This window comes from Amborella trichopoda, chromosome 1, assembly GCF_054954075.1.
Source record: "Amborella trichopoda isolate Santa Cruz 75 chromosome 1, AtrichopodaSantaCruz75HAP2 v2.0, whole genome shotgun sequence".
Classification (NCBI taxonomy): Eukaryota; Viridiplantae; Streptophyta; class Magnoliopsida; order Amborellales; family Amborellaceae; genus Amborella; species Amborella trichopoda.
Genome location: NC_142336.1, coordinates 30,490,739 through 30,517,421, shown reverse-complemented (window position 1 = coordinate 30,517,421; position 26,683 = coordinate 30,490,739). Strand labels below are relative to the sequence as shown.

Sequence of the window (26,683 nt, the reverse complement as noted above, 5' to 3'; positions counted from 1 at the left end):
TCATAAGCTACTTATCGTTCATCATGGGGCCAACCATACCTCATTTTCCTTTCTGAAAGTTAAAATAGTGTTGCCATCGCATAGAAGAAGAAAACTAAGATGGCTACCAGAATTACACAACCTTGTAGTTCCCACTTGGATTCTTGCTTTTCTGTCTAGAAGAAGTGTAATTATCATTTCCCATGTTACCCTTCTATCAGAAGTAATTTTGTTGCTAGAATGCCTTCCTGGATGCCTTGTTTTTGGTAGAGATGTTTAGTTGATTCGAAATTTTTTTAGTAGTAGATGGTTGCATTGTATGTCCTCAGAGAAATATTACAAAACATTGAACGTTTTATTGAATATAGACAATGCGCCTTCACTACCACACTTAAAACTTTCCGAACAAGATTGTTAGGTTAGCCATAAAGAAGAGAAAGCAGACATGTCATGTTTCCATCGTTCAAAGTTGCAGACCTAACATTTATAAATTGAGTAAATTGAATACATGAAATGTGACTGTGGTCTTTGTAGAAGCAGCACTTGGAGCGATAATGTGCACTTGCTTAGGAAATTCAATTTATCATGGAGAGCGCGAGTAATTCTTTTTTTTTATTTATCTTCTTTGAGGTTGGTCATTGTGTTCTAGAAATTATATCTCCAAAATTTGGGATCCAAAAAGTTTTCCAGACTCGAGTTTTGCCCAAGAGAGGAAATGGACATAATGCTCTCTTAGGAGCATCAAATCTTTTTACACACACAATGCAAACACACACACATCATCAGTCATCATATCATAAAAGACATTCCTGGTCTCACAGCAACTCATTTGTCCATTTTTGTATGCAAGGGCCTTCACCTCCATCCAGCCTCTTTACAATTTCTCTTTAATGAAGGGGCAACAAAATTTTCCATGAGTACTAATATTTTATGTTGAACTTGCCCTATTATTATCAAATCTGTTATGCATACTCAGTTTTCTCTAAAAACTTTGCATCCCTAATAGAGATTCTCTATCTTGTAATTCTTAGCTTACACCGATTTCTCATAACACTAAAAAATGAAAAACCAAGGGATCACTTGTCTGATGCATTGCCTTTCAGTGAATTCCCTTGCACCTTACTTCTCCATAGTCATTATCAACTAACAGTTAGTGGTTTGTGTGGATGTGTTTCCATCTTTGGCTCGCACCTCGACTGTCATTTCTAGATCTATGATTGCCTTCTCTATGTCCACATTTTGAGTTTTTGTCATGTTTGGGTTCCCCATATCGGCCTTCTTCTCCACATCTGATACTTGAGATTCCACCATGTTCCCCTTATTCTTTCTATAAATGAAGTAGATAACAAGTTGCAGAAGGGCCAGTGGGCAGCCAACAAAATTTGGTGCCTGCAAAAATAATAACAGATTTGTGAAAAACAAAAAGAAGGAAGATGACATCTTTTAATCCTAGTATTTTAAGCACCAGCACAAAGTAAAAATGGCTTTCTATAAAACACAGGAGGGTTCAAGTGTTACAATATGACGTCTTGGTAGGGGACCGGCAGACCTAACATCTGACTGGTAGACCTCACCCGTGTTTGGGCAAGATTTGGACCTGGTAGATCAGGTCCAGGTCCAAATCTTGGGTTTGAATACTATTTGGGTTTGGGTCCGCATACATGTGGACCCGATCCAAATTTTATTAATTTATTTTAAATAGATATATTTACAGTTATAACATTTATGTGTTTAATCCCCACCATTATTCTTTTATAAAATGAACGGTGGGGATTAATCCTCTTATAACTAATTTTACTCTTCATCTTTAGGTTTTGATCTCTCTTTCCCTCCTCTCTTTTGTTCGGGTCTGAGTCCATTATAAACAATCAGGGTCCGGGTCCTGGTCTTGGTCCCACTAGTATATTTTTGGGTCGGATCTGGGTTTGGCTAGACTTGGACCTGGACCTGGACCCAGACCCAGACCGGACCTTGCTACTCATACGTGTTGGATTTCATTCCTGCCACAGGTAGATGACCCATTCCCGCTGGCCTACTATCCTGAGATTTCAAACTTTCATATGAGGATGTTCAAGGTATTGTTACGATAATTTATGAAGAAATATCAAATATAAAGTAATGACAAATGAAGAACAAAGTTGTAGGGTTTTAGTGTTTTACCGCAAGGATGATGTCGTGGCCCAGCAACCCGTAAGTCATCCAATGTAAACTTGCAAGGAATGAGAATAGGGACAAATAGAAAGGCATGTATTTCACACTCTTGGTCTCTACAACCCTCTTCTGTAATCATTCAACATAATAAAGCAGAATTAGTATACTATAAATCTTAGTATACTATAAAATTAAGTTATCAAAAAAAAGAAAAAAAATAGTATACTACAAATTTTCTAGAGCTAGATATTGGCACCCATATATAAGTTTGGCAACATGCCAGGTTTGGGCTAGGCCAGCCCTTGCCCTAGCATGGCCCTAGTCTCCATACGGCGGCCTAGGCTTTTCCCCCCTGACTTGGTCAAAGAAGCCATGGCCCAAACTAGGACCTAGTCCTATCTGAGCTGCACCAGGGGCAGGTTAAATAAAAAAAAGGAGAAACAAAAAACATGTATTCATCTTGTCCTATAAGGGTGCAACTCAAAAATCTTCTAAGACAATGTGTTTCGACAATGGAGAACTCTCCAATCGATCATCTCGACCTCGAGATGTGTGGATATGAAGAAAAAAAGAATTTCAAGTCCTAAAGTAGTACATCTTACAACAAGTTATCTAGACTATTTATTTTTAAGATTTTTTAGTGTTTATGGATTTGTTTTATCCGTATTAATTCTTAAATTTTCATTTATAATTAACAACAAAAATAATTTTTGAGTTATCATAAGGTTTCTGACACTGAAATTATATTTCCAAAAATATTTTAGAGATGTGCCTTAGTTCTACAGTGTGAAGAGGGCACCTTATACAAACCTCACCCAAATGTAAATATATGACGACTTAGAAACCGTGGTTTGGTCCCTTCCGGCACTTTCATAATTTGGATAAAGTATAGGCATAAACTGATACAATTTCAATCCAAATCAATGGTTTCTCTAAAGACAAATAAAAGGAAAAAAGTAATTTAAAAATTTGAACTATTTAATAGCAGGGACTCTTGTCGTTATGAAGATGAGCGATGTCCTGTGGGTTTAATTAAGTGTCTGTATAGCGTACTCCACTGAGAGCACACTGTATACTTGCTCTCTCTTGCCAACTAGGAGAAATACTGATTGTGAATTGTAGGGTATCCACTTCATGATCAACAAGTAAGTATTTAAAAGAATAAATAAAAAGTATTCTGAGTTTTGAGACACTTAGACCTCACCTAAAATTTGAAGGAAAAAGTTTAAATAGAGCTGAGGTTCTAAACGATCAAATTAGAGCCCACCTCAAAAATTTCACTAAAAGAGGTTGTTTTGATGCCCAAATACCCTCAAAGTGATCATCTCGACATCAAGATGCATGGACATGAGTAATAATGGATTTCAAGTTTTGGAAATTATGCATCTTGTAATATAATTTTGGACCGTCAATTTTCAAGATTTTCAAGTTTTCATGGACCTGATGGACCACAAAAGAACTTGTAGATGAGAAAGTGCCCCAAGTGAAAATGCATACCAATACTGATTATGGACTTCCAAATCTTGGGAAATTTGTGATCAAACTCATTTACCTCCTATTTTTCAAAGGAAGATGCTTAGGAAGTTCTATGTCAAACAACTCACCCAAATTAGGTGGGTTAGACAAGACACATGACCAAACGTACATTGTTTTACATTTGGTCCCATGGGACCACCTATAAAGTGGGACCCATTCCCAAATAAACATATCAAAAATAATATGAAAAAGAAGTGACGAAAAAAGAGGGTTCCTTGGGTCACGATGTCTCCACATATTTAAAAGTTCTATTTATAACTAAACACCTTTAAATTTATTAACTAGTGTGGTCCATAACTATTATGAGTATGGTCGTAAAAGGAGGATGCAATTTCTAACTTTCTACCTTCCATGACACGTCATATGAGTATGGTCGTAAAAGGAGGATGCAATTTCTAACTTTCTACCTTCCAGACTCATCATAGATAAAGAGGTAATTAAAGGAAATGTTTATAGTGAGAATATTTATTTTTGATACAAGAAGATGACATTACTAATGACCGATTTGTTGCAAAATAAGGTAGTTGAGAAGGTATCATTCATTAAGCATAAAGCCCATAATAAAATTTCTCAAATATTGTGACACACTTCAATCCATTAAATTTCATATCTAATAGTAAGAAATGATTATGACATCTTTCAATCAATAATAAATGGTCTCATAGTATACAATCCCATAATTAAACGCAAAGGAAATGCGCAGAGAAACACACCACAGCGACTAGTGGCGCAGAATACATGGTTGCAGAAGCAGCCATCCCAACCGTCCCTACAAGCATTTTACGGGGACGATGTTCATGTAAAGCAAATGATGAAGCAAACGCTGAAATTCCAAACACCACCAAAATTGACAGCGTCATGATCAAAACTGGCATCTGCACCCAAAAATGAGATTAAGATTAGAAAGATCAGCAAGTACGTGTGTTTGCCAACTCTGGAGCATCAACTTAGACTCGCTCGAGTCATTAGGGAACGACAGGCTGCTGCCCCCAACTCGGGTTGTATGTAATTGTGACTCTTTTGATCTATCATTGATTAATAATGAACATATAGTTGGCATGTGGAATTCAATAATGAAGAGTAAAAGAAATGAATATAATGTACTAACACAGGGTGAGAGTTTTGTTACCTTACGCTTTGGTGAGGCATAGTATATGTAGATGAATACGAAAGATGTCTCCAGTATTGTTCCTAAGCCATTGATGGTTACCAAGGGCAAGTTTTCCCATTCAATGCTGACTACTGGTAAGCCATACCAGGTATAGAGCAGGCAATTTAGCAAAGCAAATATGTATGGGGTGCATGAGAACTCCTCTGTGCTCCGATTCTTTATCACCCTTGTGAATGTCAATCTGAAATTTTGAAATAGCACAATAAAATAGTTGTTCATTGTGTAATCAAGTAACGGGTTTCAAGACATTTTTTTTTTTTTTTGATAGTTCCATAGGTATACAGGCCATTTTCTATTTTTGAAATCATTAATAGTTTTCGAAGGTGTTAGGTGAGAATATAAGCTTCCACCTTAGCTAAGGCTCAATGGTGCTACCACTACAACCCCATCCCCATTCTCATTTTCATGACATTTAATTGACAAAATTTGGGAAGGACAAAACGTTAGCGAGATATGGTTTGTTCATTTAAATCGTGATGGCGAAAAGTGCAAGAAAGTGCTACTAAAGAAGGAAATATTTTTTTCATAAGCAGCAACAAGGATTTATCATAAAGTCCATCTCTTCTTTTCCCTCTTTTTGAGAAAATATACAAAAAGCCCATTTAGTTTAAAAATGAGATTTCCAGGAGTCCCCCATCTAAATACAAATGAGTCCCCTATCTAAAATACATCTTAAAATTAGATATTTTAAGATGGTGAAAAGCGCAAGAAAGTGCACTTAAAGAAGGATACATATATATACTATTTCATAAACAGCAACAATAATATATCATAAAATACATGTTTTCGTTTTCTTTTCCTTGTTTTTGAGAAAAATATACAAAAAGACCATTTAGTTTAAAGGATGAGATTTCCATGAGTTGATTCATATGTACAAATGAGTCCCCTCTATAAAATAGATCTTAAAAATAGATTTTTTTTATTCAAATTTTAAGGGAATCATCATCTAGGTCAAGGTGATCATGAATATGGAAAAATAAATTTTTTGAATGTTGTCTTTTATGGGGATTTTTTTTTTACACCCTCCAAATAAAAATTTTGGCTGGGATGCCATGGGAATTTTTCCCACCTTTAATGCAAGGTGGTCACAATCACTCTCGTCTTTCAAATTTCAAATTGGGTGGTTATGAGTGTGTCATTGACTACACCTAAAATTCGAAACTTAATTTTTTGAAAATTGTGAATATTTCAAGCCATCTAATTTGACATCTAATAGCTAGTAGTAACGTCCTTATAGTAAAGATAAATAGTCTCATAATATACTTTTTTTTTTTTTTTTGGGGGGTAAGGGTAAGGAGCTTTAAAAAAAAACTCTTGAAGTGAGATACATCACTTTCCGTGAAAAGGGAAACTAGTAAAATTCCATCTCTACAAGGGATTTGTAACTTGACGAGTGGGGTGTGTCAACTTGGACTCGTCCGAGTCACTTGCCAAACTGCTTGTCGAGATCGGAACACCCTCCAAATCTGGGCTATACATAATTGTATAATTGATTTACTCTTGGACTTAATCAATTATAATTAACTTATTATTAACATTCTATAAATTTTTTTATTTTTGTAATTTTTTTCTATATTTTTGTGATGTCTTAAGAAAATGATCTTTAACCAGTTTTCAGTTTCTTTCTATTTTTTTGAAGTTTATTATCATATTTTATTCACTTTTTATGTTGTTTATCATATATTTTTTATTCTTTTTCCTGATTATTACCTATTTTGAATGATTTTTCCAGGTTTTTTTGCTCACTAGTAGATAGGTAATACAATAATTACATCTTGAACCATATTTCTATTTATTGAACAAATGATAAAAGACAGTAAGATATTTATGTCATGACATCAAAAAGATAAAAGATAGGGGCAGCAACTGGTTGGGTTGGATCTAGCATGACCCAAACTCGAAAAATGATATGGGACCTAGACCTGAATAATGTTTGGGTCCAAGTCTGGATCCGTTGCCACCCCTGAAAAAAGAGAGAAATATAAGTTCTGATCCTACGATATGTTGGCACTGAGAAACATCAGTTGTGGTCCTCTTTGATAACCAAACATTATACTCTTATTAGTATCCGTAATATTTTATTAGTTATAAACTATGGCAGTTTAATATCACCACATAAAGCTTAAATCTTTCTCCTAATACTTACATTGGTGCTGCGTACAGTAATAAAGAAGCTGCATTACCTGCATAATTGAGCAAAAAATTCAATCAATATCATCGTCATCATCCGAACTTTATCCCAACAAATACATCAAATGCTTATTTCATTAGGCCAAAAATAAAAAACTATACAAAAAAAACACAATACCAATTATTCCAACTCCCATCCGTAAGTCACTTCCCATGGTTTTCTGACTAAGTGGTGGCCACAAAGGAAAAACTTGAAAAAAAAAGGCCACAACTTATGATATCTCGTTAGGCTATTGGATCCCTTTATATAGCCCCCTTTTTTTTTTTTTCTCTTATGTAGTTTATATTGCAAAAAAAAGCATTTAATTGTTCGACTAAAAAGGAAACTTACCAAAAATCCAAGGTATTTTTTAATGGTTTGGACAAAGACATGCAATAGCCTTATCTACTTTTCAAATCATGTTCCTTTTTTATTTCTTTTTAGAAAATTTGTGGAGAAAGAGGGAAAGAATAATAAGGTGAGGAGGAGATTAGCATAGAGGAATATGTAATATGGCTACCACCAATTCTCCACTTGAGAGAAGGTTGTGGAAGTGTGGGTTCTAATCTAGGGAACAAAAAATCTGCTTTTATTCCAAGAAATGAACAATTCATGGAATTTGGGATCCATGTTGAAGGGTACCAAAGAAAGAATTCATGAAAAAAGTGAGGAATTGCAAAGGAAAGACAGGGTACTATTATTCAAAAAAAGATGGAAAAAAAGAGAAAAAAGTAAAGAAAAAGAACAAATATAATGAAAAAGAATATTACAAGTTGAGGGTCAGCAAATAATTGAAAGTGTAAGATTATTCTTCTTCAAAACTGAGAATAGAAGAGGATGGAATTAGGGTTTGAATGGCTGATTTTAACTGAAACACAATATGGATGGGCCCAAAACACATATTTAAGGCAAATGCACCGAAATTTCACTGAAATTTGGCCCAAATCGATAATATTTCCAGAGAAAACAGTCTGGAATTTTATCATTATACAAAATTTAGCCAAAGACAGGAGGCCTTAATTCATACTACTGTCATGTTGTTGAAAAGCGACCGCAAAAATATTCGGAAATTTACCAAAATATGAGAATAATTTGTTGACAGAGAGAGAGATCGATCAATATATCATGTGTTACCTTATATCATTGTTATATAATTCTTCCTCATCTATTTTGCTGCTTCTTAGGTCATCTTTATGCTCGTTCTTTTATTCTTTTTAAGCTTTATAAAAAGTAACCCATATCATTTGTGTGCCTAACCTAACGAGGAGGTAATTCACTTTGTTCGTCCTTTCACGTTCCCTTCGTTTCATCGAACTCTTTTTTTTTTCGTGGAAGTACTACATAATGGGTATTCATTATGTCTCTCTCTTCATTAATTAAGTGTCGTGCACTATTTTGTTTTTGGACATTTCAGAGGGGATGGACCCTTTACCTATTATAGAAATGGAACTCAACATTATCATTATTTTTTGACAATAAAGTGGAACTGAAGATATTTGTGCCACCTTAACCACCTAACCTTTGTCCATTCCTGCCCATGCTTGGTGCTAAAATCATCATAGACGGACTCCATGGCCATGTGACACAAGTCAATTTGCTTAATATTTTGAAAGACCCCCAAAAAACATATCGTAGTTCCTTTTTTTTTTTTTTGGAATGCGTACTATGAGACTATTTTTTTTTTTGTTATGAGTTCACAAGTACTACTAACCATTATATGCCAAATTAGATGTCTTCAGGTATGTCACAAACTTCAATATTTTTTTTTTTTTAAAAACAACTTTGAATTCAGTCAATGATGTGCTCACAAACCCCCATTTGAAATCTGATGGCTAAGAATGATTGTGATATCCTTGTATTGAAATAAATGGTCTTATTATATATTTCTCCTAAGTTATTTATTTTTTCTTCTTTTGATTGAAATTCATAGAGTATGAGAGTGATATTTATTAGTTAGCACACTTTTTCTCTTGGGCGGGAAGATATTTTATATTTTGTGCAAGGGTAGAGGTAAGACAGGTCTCAATGCGAAAACACACTCCTTGAAGAAGTAAGAAATCGCACTCAGATCCGTGTTGGTAAACCTAGTAAACACAGCAATGGTCGCAAAAAGAAAAAGAGAAAATGATACATGCTTTTTCCATTGCCTACACAATTGTAGCTTTTCGAAAGCTTCACATCACCCCCACCCTACATGTCCAAGACATACTTCACTTTCCTATAAATAATAATGTTTATGTCCACAATCTCAAAGTTGTAGCCATGGTCTGCCTTTGAATTGGGCACAATGTGCCTTTGTCGAGTAGACAGACGAACTGTTTAGATGCCTGTTGTTCTCTTCACAATATTGTGTCCTCTCCTTCTTTCGTTTTGGCTAAGTCATTTGAGACTTTTTATATGTGCCTCTGTGTACTTGCATGCATATGTTCAAAGGAAACTTGGACGAAGATCCTCACTTTTCATCTGTGCTTCCATCCTAGAAACACCCCATATCAATTTTTTTCAATTCAGTAGTCTTCGTATGAGTCAAAATGAATACATTTGGAAATATTTATGTTTGGCATGAATAGGCGACAAGATGACGAATGGAATTTGTACTTTTACCTTTCATATTTATGTGTATTTCTTATGTTATAATCAAAGTTAAGAAGATCAGACGGGACCAGCGGTCCAACCGGTTGAACCAACGGCTGGACCCTTGTTCGGTTTAGCATTTAGAGTTTTTTGAGAACCGATCGACACTTGTGATTGACTGGTATAGGTCTTACCGGTTCCCTTGGATGAGTGGGCTCAATCTTTCCCCACCTTTCTTGTTATTGTTTGGCGTGATTTTTTATCTTTCTTTTCTATTTTGATTGTACATGATATTTTATTTCTAAAATCAGTGATCCAAAAAATCTTGAGATTTTGGATAAAACCATTACCCTAACAACTTTTTATTTTTTTCATGCTGCCGTGTTTTATTTTCCTTTTTGTGGCCCTTTTTCTTTTTTATCTAAAAAACGCTCTCTCATGAATCATGGTGTATCCGTGTCTTAATGTAGATGATGGAGCAAATGTTGAAGATGACTACTCTATGGACGACATAGGACATTGATTAGAAGCTTGAGTTTAGTTCTCTACTTTAAGGAATAACGATTGTGCTAATGGGAAATAGGAAATTTATATTTATTTGGCATTAATTGAACTAGTAAAGCAAGCTCCAATTTACAATAAATCTATGGGGACGATAGAATCAATCGATGGATGATAAAATCATGAGCATAGTTAGCAAGTCGGGGACTATGAATAAATCGGCTCACCATAAAATTGGAAATAAGTAATTTTTATTTTAAAAAATTGGATGAAAAAATTGGGTGAAAAATACGGATCGGCAAAAATACTTCATATAAGGATATCTCTAATATATCGGATTAGGCCAAAAAAATCGGATAAATTTATAATATTAGAAATTTTAAAATTTTAAAATTAAAAATTATTCAAGGCCAGCAATAACTAATTTATCCATAAAAACTTTACTAAACTAATATAATTAAGTCAATTAATTTAGTTGCCCTGTGACTCTCATCCAATCATCCAATATTAAATACATAATTAACTAGTATATACCAAAAAAAATATACCATTTAAATCTACCCATTAAATACTTTAAGAAACATCACACCTACTTATTACATACCATAAACAAATATATTATATAAATTTATTCATTAAATACTTTAATTATAGTATGGTGACAAATATACTATATAAATTTATTCATTAAATACTTAAACATCACACCTATTTAGCAGGTACCAAAAAAAATACACGATTTTTGTTTTGTCATTACAATGATTTAACTATGGTATGGTGACTATGGTCACTCCATAGCTATGGTTAAAGTTTTATAAATTTTTTAAATTGAAAAGCGGCTCATAGAAAATTTGGATTTCACATCTCTGTGTTTATGGTTTAGAGAGAGAGGAAAGAAGTAGGAAGAGAAGAAAATAGGACTGGGCTCATAGCCATTAGGGTTTATAGAGAGAAGAAGGAAGAAAGAAGAGGTCATCGGTTTCACAAACTCTAATGGAGGAGGCCCTAACTGATTTTTAAAGGGAAAAAAGAAGATGGGATGCTGATTTGGGATTGTTTGAAGAATGTTTTTCTCTCTGATTTGGGATGTTGTTTGAGAAAAAGCCCTAACTATACTGATTTGTGAAAAATCCCTAACTGATTTTTAAAGAGAGAAAAGAAAGAGGGTTTTTCATTTTCTTGAGGAAACAACAAGCAGAGTTGAAGGATTAGGTTTGGGGAACTAATCCTGTACAATTGCTTGCTCCTGTAAGTTTACAGTTTACACTATATTGTTTATTTTTGTTATCACATAATCAAAAACAAAATATGGATTACTTGGTAGTGTAGTTACAGTCTCTGCTTCTCATTCATTAGTAAAGGACTATGTTTTGAGCTCTAGTTTGTACCATAAATAGTATTTTCATAAAAATAATTATCACAAATAATCACATAAATCTCCATGGATATGATTTTTTTTACACAATGATTTACTTTACAAAATGATTTGCTATAAATAGCATTTCATTTACACAATGATTTTCCATAATAATAACAACTGAAATCTGCATCTATTTGTTTAAGTTTTTTTAAAAAAAGGGGAAAAAAAATGCATACCTTCAATAGGGGATAAAAATTTCAATTTTAGGTTTTTTTTGAAATAATTTTTTTTTCTTTTCAAAAGCATGAAAGTAGCAATGGCTGCAATACATAAAACAGGAAGGAAAAAAAAAAGGTAAGAAAAGATATTGTTTTTTGGCCGACCTTTTCAAAAAGTCGTTGTTTAAAACTATTTCCATAAAAATGCGGTTCATGAGAATCAGGCATGATTTTTAAGTAAGTATTAATTTATAATATAAACTATATATTCTTTATTAGTTCAAAAAGTCGAATATCTTATATTTTATAAATAGTGATATAATTTAGTAAATTTTAAAGTCTCATATTTAATTTTTTGCACAAGTTGCCCTTTGTAAATAGTGATGGACAATGATAATTTATATATACCGATGTAATTTAGTAAATTTTAAAGTCTTATATTTAATTTTTTGCACGAGTTGCACTGTTACAATAATTGTTTGAAAAATTTCCTATTTTTAACCAAATTTTAATGCTCTTACCTTATAATCTTTTTATTTTTTATTAAAATTTTCAAATTCAGTCAAATTTTATTTTATATATACATAAAAAGATTTGGTTAGTCGGTTTGATCGATTTTAACTGGACCGGCAAAATCTGTCGTTGCAACTTGATCTCCATATACCCGTGCTATGGGGAAGAAAGTGGGACTAAAAATGTGACCTTATATCGATTATGCATGTACATGTTTCTCAATCATTATCCGACCACTTGGTTGAACCGTGCATATTATATGGATCATAGTAAATTTCACTACATGTTAATTAAGGAGCATTTTTAAATTTTATTATAAATATAATTTTGATATAAAAAATTATTAGGATAGCTTGAGAATCTATTTTCATATCTAATTATAAAATTTTGAATTATAAAAATGGTTCAAATCAAATAGATCTATAAACACATGAAAATTTTGAAAATGGACGATCTAGATAATGTGTTGCAAGATACACTCTTTCCGGACTCAATTTCTTTCTTTTTTTCATATTCATAGATCTTGATGTTGAGATGATCAATTAGAGGGTTTTCCAACATCCAAACAACCTTTTATAATGGATTTTTGAGGTACACCTCAAATTCTACATTTTAAGGTTGCAACCTTATATAAACTTTCCCTTACTTAGAAGTTGATATATTTGTCAATAATCTATGAAATACTTTCAAAAAAATTGAATTTTTTTTATTAACACTTAGATCTCACCCTATAAATATTGGACGATCTCTATTGAATCTTAAGACATTATTTTTTCAAATGCATATAGAGCGCAACTTATAATTTTTTTAAATTGAAATTAGCCTATAGCTTAAAGAGGCTACATTCCCAAAATTTGAGGTCCTAGAATTACTCCAAGGTTAAGTTTCATCCGAGGGAGTAAGCGGAAAATATAGTTCGTGATGATTTTTGGCTCAACAACATTGTCATCCAAGGAATTTTCAGTGGGAGACTAAATTATTTAATTTGGTTTGTATGGAAGAACTAAATTATTTAATTTTGTTTGTACGGAAGAACATCGTTCGCGGCACTAATCTTTCCCATCACCATCCTACCTATTTGATTGGATGGTCGTAGGGATTATCTCCTACTTTTCTTGATATTACTTCATGCTCCAAGTAATAATTTAAAGAAAAAAAATTGTTTCATATGGGCTGGACCACATTTCTACATACGGCGTCCAAAAAGTGTTAAGTATCCATCATAAAGATGGATGCAAGTAGGTGTTTCATCTAAAAACAATAGAAACTAACGGTCCAAATGTTTTCTTACTAGAATTATTATTTTTAGTTTTTAAAATTTATTTATCTTTTCATATTCATGATCTCCATGTTAAAGATTACATGACCTTAAAAATTAAGTGTTAAAATCCATCTCAAAAATATATTTATTTAGGGGACCGCATTTCTACATATACAGGCTTGGCCGCATAGAAACCGGGTCCATAATTTAATTGATTTTTCCATTGTGAAGGACCTCTTTTTTTATTTGAAAAAAGTTTATATAAGGATGCAACCTTATAATGTAGAACTACAGATGCCCCTCAAAAATCCATTGGAAAAGGTAGTTTTAATGTTGAAAAACCTTTGATTGATCATCTGGACATCGAGATGTATGTCTATGAAAAATAAAAAGATTTTAAGTCTCAGAAATAGTGCATTTTACAACATATTATCTATACAGTCCATTTTCAAGATTTTCATATGTTTATAGATCTATTTGATTTTAATCATTTTTTAAATTTAAAAGTTTATAATTAGATATAAAAATAGATTTTGAGATAGTCCTAAGAACATTTTACATCAAAGTTATATACCATGACAAAATTTGAAGGTGCATCTTATTTCTACACCTGTGGATGCATCCATATGCAAACTGAACCCTTTTATTTTACATAAAAAAAAAAAAGAAAGAGAAAGTTATCGAATCCCCCTAGATAGAAGAATCTCTTCATTATCTCGTGTCGAGTAATCTCTCGCATGTATTACCTCAAAAAAGGTTTTATTTCATTTACCCCCAAAGTACATATTAGGTAAAATAATGACCAAAATGCTATTGTCAAATATCTAACACATCTCTCACATCTATTCCTTTCTCTTTCCCCCATTTACTCATTCTCTCTCACTTTTATTAGCGTCTCACTCTCATTCAGTCGTTTCACTCTCATTTGTTCCCCTCTCTCTCTCTCTCTCTACAAGTGCGCCTCTCTCTCAAATGAATACAAAACTACAATCAATTATCTCTTTGCTCAAATGAACACATAACTAGTATCAAAACAATGTTCATAACCACTTCCCTATTATCTCTCTCTTAGAGATTTTCAATGTAAATATGAAAGCAGTTTTTGTGGTCTATCCAAAGCGGGAATGATACATCCTATAAAGGGTTACAATCGAATGATAAAACCTCAAAAAACTATAAAGTATGGAGAAAAGGAGAAGGGGCGCAGATTTGGGGAGGCCAAGAACAATGGGTTTGGTCTCAAAATGAGGAGTTCCATGTATGAAAATTTCAAAGGGGGTCTCTTTGGCAAAGTTTTTGAGATAGCATTTTGAGAGAGAAAAGTGTTGACAAAGAGAAAGAAGTGAACGAGAGAGATGATAATAAATGAGTGGGAGAGAGAGAGAAGTGAGTGAGAGAGAAAGAGAAACGAATTGATCAGAGAAATGGGAAGTTGATATGAAAAGGTGGAGAGAAAAAAAAGATTAAGAGAGAGATACGTGATTTGGTTGACTTGTATCAAATACTTCTAAAGGTATGTTGATCATTATATTTTATCTAACATCTACATTGTGGGGTAAATGAAAGGATAACTTTTTTTTGAGTTAATACATGAGAAAAGGTTTCTATACTTTCCCTACAACATAGAAGATCTATGCTTCTCCTACCATCCAGCTATCCAATTTTGATAAAGAGAGCTACTCACAGTTGGATTTTAGATCCGACGTCTCAGAGTATTTTTTTTTTATACAAATTGTATGAATGTGAAATTTGGTACGTACCATATTCTCATTGGGGCGTACCTATAAAAAATATTAAAAGTACTTTTTTGATAAAATATAATGATGAAAATACCCCTTGAAAATTTCAGGGGTATTTTGATCATTTTATTTATTGGAAATATATTTTTTATATTTTTTGCTAATGCGAGTTTAATAGAGGATTGGACGTCCAAAATTTGGTACCAAAATAGTTTATAAAAAAAATTAAAAATAAAATAGTGTAGAGACGTGTCATTGTGATTGGGGCAATCTTAGCCCTCCATTCAGAATGGACGGTTGGATAATGGGAAGTATATAAGTTTTATGTTGCAAGGGAAGCATAGAAAGCTTGCCCTAATACATGAGGGGTAAGCTTTCTATGCTTCTCCTTCAGCATAAAAGTTATATACTTCCTCCTATCCAACCGTCCATTCTGAAGGGATGACTGAGATGACCCCAATCACAATGTCAAGCCTCTACACTATTTTATTTTTAATCCTTTTTTTACACCAAATTTTACGCGTCCACTCCTATCTTAAACTCGCACCTGTAAAAAAAAATATATAAAGAATGTTATAAATAAAATAAAAAGACCAAAATACCTTTGAAAATTTCAAGGGGCATTTTGGTTATTAAATTTTATTGAAAAATTATTTTAAACATTTCTTTTAGGTGTGCCGTATTTCATAATTATATAATATTTAGAAAAAAAAACTAAAAATAAAATACTTTAAAGTGTTATATCTGTGATCAAATGGGCATTAGCTTACTTGATCTAAATGGTACGCCTGGATGGAGGGGGGAAGTATATATCTTACATGCAATAAGGGAAGTATAGAAACCTTTCTAATACATGAGGGAGACTTTTCAAGTAGGGGTATTTTGAAGAGATTCTTTTAATTAGTGGGGATTCTATAATTTTCCTAAAAAAGTAAGTGAACACACCAGTCAACACCATATTACAAGAAAACTTTGAAGGTCAAATCATTCATACAAGTCAACATTGCCATCTATGTCAGAACATGTATACCATGCTCAATCGGTAGCATAGTTTATATCCACTCCCTAGGTCAGAAGAACTACTTGGAGGATTTTGTCAATTTAAACTTTTGGGAACCACTTAAGAATTACTCGATGATTATCTTAAAAAAAAATTAATTTGAGCTTTTTAATACTTAGATCACAACATTTAAAAAATAAATAGTCTCTATTCAATCTCAAGAAAATATTTTTTTCAAGTGCATAAAGGACACACTTAGGAAATTTTCCACTGAAGTTAATTCTTAAGTTAAACAGGTTACATCTCCAAAATTGGGGTCCTAATATCAATTCTAAGTATCTTTTTACTCGAGGGAGTATGTGGACATTATACTCCTGTGGGAGTAAAATATTTTTTGGTCCCATGTTATGTATAGGTGGATAATAAAAAAAAATTAAGAGTCTCATTGTGCTTCCAAATTTAATAAATAAATAAAAAGGATGAAGTTTATATGAGGTAGCAACCTTACTTGAAAAAGCTAGGCTACAATAATCTACACAATCTATCTTATTTACATAATATAGATTTTATAATATCTTAAAAGATGTATTATTTTTCAATACTATTTTAAAAGACATATCAAATCTACATCGTAGATGGTGTAAAGTATCATAATACACATTATACTAATTATATCCATTAAGAATTTGAAAGAAAGTAACAAATAAAGTTAGAGAGAGACCAGTTCTCTGTTAATGATAATGAAGAAACTTGAAAAGATTAATTGGGTATACCATCATGGTGTACGCGACTAAGGCAAGATCTAAGCATTGCTCTCTGTTAAAGTGAACGCATCGATGCTAGGGGAGTAGGCATTTTACAACATTTTATTCAGTTTTTCATTTTTGCTTTTATGTAGTTGAACAAAGCGCGTTCTCCAAGAAGGAGAACTCTTTGTGGTGATTGGTGGATTTAAGGACTAGGGTTTTATTACCAATGTTCTCAGGACTAGACCAGTGAACGAAGGGATTGGTCCACGATCTGACCACGAATCAGACTGGTAAGATCTTTTAAAATAAAACTTGACTTAATTTAAAATTTTAAATAAAAATAAGAAGATTATCAGATAAAAGAATTAAAAGTTGGTTAAAAATAGTAGATTTTTAAAAAACTATTGTAAAAGTCCAACTCGTGCAAAAAATTAAATATGAGACTTTAAAATTTAATAAATTACATCACTATTTATAAATTATCATTGTCCATGCTCCATAAACATATAAAAAAACAAAAGATATTTGACTTTTTGAAGTATAAAGAATATAAACTTTATAAAACAAATTAATAATTATTTAAGGAACATGTCAGATTCTCATGATATTATCATCCATCAGTCAATTCTATCTTCCGCATAGACTTATTGTAAACTGGAGCTTACCCTACTAGTGTAATTAACGTCAAATAAATCTAAATTTATAACTTTCCAATAGCACAATCCTAATTCCTTGAAGTAGAGAACTAAACTCAAGCTTCTAATCAATGTCCTATGTCCTCCATAGAGTAGTAATTTTTAACATTTGCCTCATCATCTACTTTAAGACCTAGATACACCATGATTCATGGGAGAGAGTTTTTTAGATAAAAAGAAAAGGTGCAGCAAAAAGGCAAAAAAAAGCATGAAAATATGAATTACAAGAAAAAGTTGTTAAGGTGACGGTTTTTTCCAAAATCTCAAGATTTTTTGGAATAGAGATTTTGGAAATAAAAGATCATGTGCAATCAAAATAGAAAAGGTAGAAAAGAAAGGTTAAAAGATCTTTTGAAATAGGGGTGTTTTGAAGATATTCTTCTAATTAGTGGGGATTCGATAATTTTTCCAAGAAGTAAGCGAACACATCAGTCAACACCATAATAAAATAAAACTTTGATGGTCAAATCATTCACACAAGCCAATATTGCCACCCATGTTAGAACACATATACCATGCTCACTTGGGAGCATAGTGTACTTCCACTTCCTCGATCGGAAGAGCTACTTGGGGAATTTTGTCAATTTAGAGCTTTTGGAACCACTTAAGAATTACTAGATGATTATCCAAAAAAAACAATTTAATTTGAATTTTTTAATACTTAGACCACACCATCTAAAATATAAATGATCTCTATTCAATCTCTAGACATCATTCTTTTCAAATGCATAGAGGATGCAAATAGGATATTTTCTAGTGAATTTAATCTATAAGTTAAAGAGGTCACGTCCCCAAATTTTGGGTTCCTAAAATTGATCCTAAGTAGGATTTTACTCGTGGGAGTATATAGACATTATACTCTCGCGGGAGTAGAATATCTTTTGGTCCAATGTTATGTATAGATGGATAATTAAAAAAAAGTAAGAAACTCATTGCACTCCCAAATTTAATATATATAAAAAAAGAAGTTTATATGAGAAAGCAATCTTACTTGAAGAGGCAGAGTTACAATAATATACACTATCTATCTTATTTACATAATATGGATTTTACATTATCTTAAAAGTGTATTACATTTCAACACTATCTTAAAAGGCAAGTCAAATCTACATCGTAGATGGTGTAAGGCATCCAAACCTTATGTCTAATAGTTAGGTTGCCACTTTATACGAACCATATCCATTAAAAGTTTGAAAAGACTAGTATTGTAAATGATAATGAAGATACTTGAAAAGATTAATTGGATATATCATCATGGCGTACACAACTGAAGCCATATCTAATCATTGCTCTCCGCCAAGGTTAGTGCAGCGATGCTTGAAGAGTAGGCATTTTAGAACATTTTAATAAGTTTTCCATTTTTGTTTGTTTTGTGTAGTTGAACAAAGCTTGTTTTCTAAGTAAGATAACTCTTTGTGGCTCTCGGTGGATTTAAGACGAGGGTATTGTTACCAATGTTCTCTGGACTAGACTAGTGCATGGAGATTGGTCCACATAAAATCGATCTGTCCTCCCATCAGTCTCGGCAGATCTTTTTAGGTATTTGGTTAAAAATAGGAGATTTTTTGAAAGCTATTGTAAAAGTCCAACTCGTGCAAAAAATTAAATATGGGACTTTAAAATTTAGTAAATTGCATAAATATTTATAAATTATCATTGTCCATGCTCCATAAACATACACATAAGAAAATAAAAGATATTCGACTTTTTCAGCTAATAAAGAATATATAACTTATATTATAACTTAATAATTATTTAAAAATCATGTCAGATTCTCATGATATTATCATCCATCAGTCAATTCTATCTTCCCCATAGACGTATTGTAAATTGGAGCTTATTCTACGAGTTCAATTAGCGTCAAATAAGTCTAAATTTCCTATGTCCCATTAGCATAATATTTATTCCTTGAAGTAGATAACTAAACTCAAGCTTCTAACCAATGTCTTATGTCCTCCATAGAGTAGTCATCTTTAACATTTGCCCCATCATCTACATTAAGACATGGATGCACCATGATTCATGAGAGAGTTTTTAGATAAAAAGAGAAAGTGCAGCAACAAGGAAAAGAAAGCATGCCAAAATGGAGCACAAGAAAAAGTTGTTAAGGTGATTATTTTTTCCAAAATATCAAGATTTTTTTGAATAAGAGATTTTGGAAATGTCAGATTCTCATGATATTATCATCCATCAGTCAATTCTATTTTCCTCATAGACTTATAGTAAATTGGAGCTTACTCTACTAGTCTAACTAACGTCAAATAAATTTAAATTTACAACTTTCCATTAGCACAATCCCTATTCCTTGAAGTGGAGAACTAAACTCAAGCTTCTAATCAATGTCCTATGTCCTCCATAGAGTAGTCATTTTCAATATTTGCCCCATCATCTACTTTAAGACATAGATACACCATGATTAATGTGAAAGAGTTTTTTAGATAAAAAAAAAAAGTGCAGCAAAAAGAAAAAAAAAACATGAAAATATGAAATACAAGAAAAAGTTGTTAGGGTGATGGTTTTTTCCAAAATCACAAGATTTTTTGGATCAGAGATTTTGGAAATAAAAGATCATGTGCAATCAAAATAGAAAAGATAGAAAAGAAAGGCTAAAAGATCTTTTCAAATATAGGTATTCTGAAGATATTCTTCTAATTAGTGGGGATTCGATAATTTTCCAAAAAAAGTAAGCGAACCTATCAGTCAACACCATAATAAAATAAAACTTTGATGGTCAAATCATTCATACAAGCCAATATTGCCACCTGTGTTAGAACACGTATATGATGCTCACTCGGAAGAGTAGTGTACTTCCACTTCCTCGATCAGAAGAGCTACTTGGAGGATTGTCAATTTAAAGCTTTTGGAACCATTTAAAAATTACTAAATGATTATCCAAGAAAAAAAAAATTTAATTTGAGTTTTTTAATACTTAGATCACACAATCAAAAATATAAATGATCGCTCTTCAATCTCAAAACAGTATTCTTTTCAAGTGCATAGAGGATACAGGTAGGAAATTTTCTATTGAATTTAATCTATAAGTCAAAGAGGTTACGTCCCCAAACTTTGGGAGCCTAAAATTGATCCTAAGTAGTATTTTACTAGTGGGAGTATATAGACATTATATTCCCAAGGGAATAGATTATATTTTGGTCCCATGTTATGTATAGGTGGATAAATAAAAAAAAGTGAGAAACTCATTGCGCTCCCAAATTTAATATAATATAAAAAAATAAGTTTATATGAGGAAGCAATCTTACTTGAAGAAGCAGGGTTATAATAATATACACCATCTATCTTATTTACATAATATGGATTTTACATTATCTTAAAAGTGTATTAAATTTCAACACTATTTTAAAAGACAAGCCAAATCTACATCGTAGAGAGTGTAAAGCAACCAAACCTTACGTCTAATAGTTAGGTTGCCACCTTATACGAACTGTATCCATTAAAAGTTTGAAAAAGAAGCAACAAATAAAGTTATAGAGAGACTAGTATTGCCAATGATAATGAAGATACTTGAAAAGATTAATTGGATATATCATCATGGCGTACACAACTGAGGCCATATCTAATCATTGCTCTATGCCACGGTGAGCGCAACGATGCTTGAAGAGTAGGCATTTTAGAATATTTTAATAAGTTTTTCATTTTTGTTTTTGCGTAGTTGAACAAAGCTTGTTTTCTAAGGAAGATAACTCTATGTGGCTCTTGGTGGATTTAAAGACTAGGGTATTGTGACCAATGTTCTCTAGACTAGATAAGTGCATGGGGATTGGTCCACTTAAAATCGATCTGTCATCCCATCCGTCTCGGCAGATCTTTTTAGGTATTTGGTTAAAAATAGGAGATTTTTCGAAAGCTATTGTAAAAGTCCAACTCGTGCAAAAATTAAATATGAGACTTTAATATTAGTGAATTACATAAATATTTATAAATTATCATTGTCCATGCTCCATAAAACATACATATAAGAAAATAAACGATATTCGACTTTTTCAACTAATAAATAATATATCATTTATATTATAAATTAATAATAACTTAAAAATCATGTCGGATTCTCATGATATTATCATCCATCAGTCAAGTCTATCTTCTCCATAGACTTATTGTAAATTGGAGCTTACTATACGAGTTCAATTAACATCAAATAAATCTAAATTTCCTATTTCCCATTAGCATAATCTTTATTCCTTGAAGTAGAGAACTAAACTCAAGTTTCTAACCAATGTCCTATGTCCTCCATAGAGTAGTCATCTTAACCATTTGCCCCATCATCTATATTAAGACATAGAAACACCATGATTCATGCGAGAGTTTTTTTAGAAAAAAAGAAAAAGTGCAACAAAAAGGAAAAGAAAACATGCCAAAATGGGGCAATAAATAGTTGTTAGGATGATGGTTTTCTCCAAAATATCAAGATTTTTTGAATAAGCGATTTTGGAAATGTCAGATTCTCAAGATATTATCATCCATCAGTCAATTCTTTTTTCCGCATAGGCTTATTGTAAATTGGAGCTCACACCATCTAAAATATAAATGATCGCTATTCAATATCAAGAAAATATTCTATTCAAGTGCATAGAGGTTATATGTAGCAAATTTTCTATTGAATTTAATCTATAAGTTAAAGAGGTTACGTCCCCAAATTTTGGGGTCCTAAAATTGATCCTAAGTAGTATTTTATTCGTGGGAGTATATAGACAATATATTCAACCGGGAGTAGAATATCTCTTGATCCCATGTTATGTATAGGTGGATAATTACAAAAAAGTAAGAAACTCATTGCGCTCCCAAATTTAATATAATACAAAAAAGAAAGTTTATATGAGGAAGCAATCTTACTTGAAGAAGTAGGGTTACAATAATATACACCATCTATCTTATTTACATAACAAGGATTTTACATTATCTTGAAAGTGTATTATATTTCAACACTATCTTAAAATACAAGTCAAATCTATATCATAGATAGTATAAAGCATCCAAACCTTATATCTAATAGTAAGGTTGCCACCTTATACGAACTGTATCCATTAAAAGTTTGAAAAAGAAGTAACAACTAAAGTTATAGAGAGACTAGTATTGTCAATGATAATGGATATACTTGAAAAGATTAATTGGATATATCATCATGGCGTACACAACTGAAGCCATATCTAATCATTGCTCTCCGCCAAGGTTAGTGCAGCGATGCTTGAAGAGTAGGCATTTTAGAACATTTTAATAAGTTTTCCATTTTTGTTTGTTTTGTGTAGTTGAACAAAGCTTGTTCTCTAAGTAAGATAACTCTTTGTGGCTCTCGGTGGATTTAAGACTAGGGTATTGTTACCAATGTTCTCTGGACTAGACTAGTGCATGGGGATTGGTCCACTTAAAATCGATCTGCCCTCTCATCAGTCTCGGCAGATCTTTTTAGGTATTTGGTTAAAAATAGGAGATTTTTCGAAGCTATTGTAAAAGTCCAACTCGTGCAAAAAATTAAATATGGGACTTTAAAATTTAGTAAATTGCATAAATATTTATAAATTATCATTGTCCATGCTCCATAAACAAACATATAAGAAAATAAAAGATATTCGACTTTTTCAACTAATAAAGAATATATACTTTATATTGTAAATTAATAATTATTTAAAAATCATGTCAGATTCTCATGATATTATCATCCATCAGTCAATTCTATCTTCCCCATAGACTTATTGTAAATTTGAGCTTACTTTACGAGTTCAATTAGCGTCAAATAAATCTAAATTTCCTATTTCCCATTAGCATAATCTTTATTCCTTGAAGTAGAGAACGAAACTCAAGCTTCTAACCACTGTCCTATGTCCTCCATAGAGTAGTCATCTTCAACATTTACCCCATATTCTACATTAAGACATAGATACACCATGATTCATGAGAGAGTTTTTTACAGAAAAAGAGAAAGTGCAGCAAAAAGGAAAAGAAAACATACCAAAATGGAGCCCAAGAAAAAGTTGTTAGGGTGATGGTTTTCTCCAAAATATCAAGATTTTTTGAATAAGAGATTTTGGAAATGTCAGATTCTCATGGTATTATCATCCATCAGTCAATTCTATTTTCTGCATAGATTTATTGTAAATTGGAGCTTACTCTACCAGTTTAATTAACGTCAAATAAATCTAAATTTGCAACTTTACAATAGCACAATCCTTATTCCTTGAAGTAGAGAACTAAACTCAAGTTTATAATCAATGTCCTATGTCTTCCATAGAGTAGTCCTTTTAAACATTTGTCCCATCATCTAGTTTAAGACATAGATACACCATGATTCATGGGAGAGAAATTTTTAGATAAAAAGAAAAATTGCAGCAAAAAGAAAAAAAAACATGAAAATATGGAATACAAGAAAAAGTTGTTAGGGTGACAGTTTTTTCCAAAATCTCAAGATTTTTTGGATTAGAGATTTTGGAAATAAAAGATCATGTGCAATCAAAATAGAAAAGATAGAAAAGAAAGCTTAAAAGATCTTTTCAAAGAGGGGTATTTTGAAGATATTCTTCTAATCAGTGGGGATTCGATAATTTTACCAAACAAGTAAGCGAACACATCAGTCAACACCATAATAAAATAAAACTTTGATGGTCAAATCATTCATACAAGCCAATATTACTACTCGTGTTAGAACACGTATACCTTGCTCACTCGGGAGCATAGTGTACTTCCACTTCCTCGATTAGAAGAGCTACTTGGAGGATTGTAAATTTAAAGCTTTTGAAACCACTTAAGAATTACTAGATCATTATCTTAAAAAATCATATTTTAATTTATACTTAGATCACACCATCTAAAATATAAATGATCCCTATTCAATCTCAAGACAATATTCTTTTCAAGTGCATAGAGGATACAAGTAAGAAATTTTCTATTGAATTTAATCTATAAGTTAAAGAGGTTATGTCCCCAAATTTTGGGGTCCTAAAATTGATCCTAAGGAGTATTTTACTTGTGGAAGTATATAGACATTATATTCCCGTGGGAATAGAATATCTTTTGGTCCCATGTTATGTATAGGTGGATAATTAAAAAAAAGAAAGAAACTCATTGTGCTCCCAAGTTTAATATAATATAAAAAAGGAAGTTTATATGAAGAAGCAATCTTACTTTAAGAAGCAGGGTTGTAATAATATACTCCATCTATCTTATTAACATAATAAGGATTTTCCATTATCTTAAAAGTGCATTACATTTCAACATTATCTTAAAAGACAAGTCAATTCTACATCGTAGATGGTGTAAAGTATCCAAACCTTACGTCTAATAGTAAGGTTGCCACCTTATACGAACCGTATCCATTAAAAATTTGAAAAAGAAGCAACAAATAAAGTTATAGAGAGACTAGTATTGTCAATGGTAATAAAGATACTTGAAAGATTAATTGGATATATCATCATGGCGTACACAACTGAGGCCATATCTAATCATTGCTCTCTGCCAAGGTGAGCGCAATGATGCTTGAAGAGTAGGCATTTTAGAACATTTTAATAAGTTTTTCATTTTCGTTTGTTTGTGTAGTTGAACAAAGCTTGTTCTCTAAGTAAGAGAACTCTTTGTGGCTCTTGGTGGATTTTAGGACTAGGGTATTGTTGCCAATGTTCTCTGAACTAGACCAGTGCATGGGGATTGGTCCACTTAAAATCGATCTGCATAAATATTTATAAATTGGATAGATATTTATAAATTATCATTGCCCATACTCCATAAACAAACATATAAGAAAATAAAAGATATTCGACTTTTTCAACTAATAAAGAATATATAATTTATATTATAAATTAATAATTACTTAAAAATCATGTCAGATTCTCATGATATTATCATCCATCAGTCAATTCTATCTTCCCCATAGACTTATTGTAAATTTGAGCTTACTTTACGAGTTCAATTAGTGTCAAATAAATCCAAATTTCCTATTTCCCATTAGCATAATCTTTATTCCTTTAAGTAGAGAACCAAACTCAAGCTTCTAACCAATGTCCTATGTCTTCCATAGAGTAGTCATCTTCAATATTTACCCCATCATCTACATTAAGACATAGATACACCATGATTCATGAGAGAGTTTTTTAGATAAAAACAGAAAGTGCAGCAAAAAGGAAAAGAAAGCATGCTAAACTGGAGCATAAGAAAAAGTTGTTAGGGTGATGGTTTTTTTTCAAAATATCAAGATTTTTTGAATAAGAGATTTTGGAAATAAAATATCATGTGCAATTAAAATAGAAAAGGCAGAAAAGAAAGGTAAACAAATATTTTCAAGTAGGGGTATTTTTAAGATATTCTTCTAATTAGTGGGGATTCCATAATTTTCGCAAAAAACTAAGCTAACACATCCCATAATACAAGAATACTTTGATGGTCAAATCATTCATACAAGCCAATAGTGCCACTCATGTTAGAATATGTATTCCATGCACACTCGAGAGCATAGTTTATTTCCACTACCTCGGTCATAAGAGCTACTTGGAGTACTTTGTCAATTTAAAGTTTTTGGAACTACTTAAGAATTACTGGATAATTATCCTAAAAAATATTTAATTTGAGTTTTTTAATACTTATATCACATCATCTAAAAAATAAATGGTTTCTATTCAATCTTAAAACTATTTTTTTCAAGTGCATAGAGGATACAGTTAGGAAATTTTCTATTGAAGTTTATCTATATGTTACAGAGGTTACATTCCCAAAATTTGGGGTCCTAAAATCAATCCTTAGTAGGGTTTTACTCGAGGGAGTATAATATAGACATTATACTTACTCCTGCAGGAGTAGAATATCTTTTGGTCCCATGTTATATATAGGTGGATTATTAGTAAAAGTGAGCAGCTCAAGGTGCCCACAAATTTAATATATATAAAAAAGAAGAATCTTATATGAGTTAGCAACTTTACTTGAAGAAACAAGGTTACAATAATCTACACCATCTATTTTATTTACATAATGAGTAATGATCTTATAGGACCTCCCACACCTATAAGTATGGGACTCCAACTCTTCACCATCGATTTTGATCCAAATCTCACGGTAAAATTTGAATTC

The 26,683-nt window shown here is 32.0% G+C and overlaps 1 protein-coding gene across 1 annotated transcript; it reads right to left on the bottom strand.

Moving 5' to 3' along the window:
• Nucleotides 1-905: 905 nt before the first annotated feature.
• SWEET3 (Nodulin MtN3 family protein) lies at nucleotides 906-7,240 on the bottom strand. The gene is made up of 6 exons (XM_006847291.4): nucleotides 7,146-7,240; nucleotides 6,984-7,020; nucleotides 4,796-5,018; nucleotides 4,380-4,541; nucleotides 2,140-2,259; nucleotides 906-1,368 (listed from the first exon to the last, which is right to left on the bottom strand). The coding sequence occupies exons 1-6, from the start codon at nucleotides 7,180-7,182 to the stop codon at nucleotides 1,123-1,125; spliced, it is 825 nt and encodes a 274-aa protein (XP_006847354.2). The 5' UTR covers nucleotides 7,183-7,240; the 3' UTR covers nucleotides 906-1,122.
• Between the last annotated feature and the right edge of the window lie 19,443 nt (nucleotides 7,241-26,683).

What these genes read in the sequence shown, in the direction of transcription:
- SWEET3 (XM_006847291.4), bottom strand. Translation starts at nt 7,182, where the DNA reads ATGGGAAGTGACTTACGGATGGGAGTTGGAATAATTG. An exon ending in CTGCGCCACTAGTCGCTGTG is followed by an intron (nt 2,260 to 4,379) that starts GTGTGTTTCTCT and finishes GAATGATTACAG; the next exon opens with AAGAGGGTTGTAGAGACCAA. An exon ending in GCCACGACATCATCCTTGCG is followed by an intron (nt 1,369 to 2,139) that starts GTAAAACACTAA and finishes TTATTTTTGCAG; the next exon opens with GCACCAAATTTTGTTGGCTG.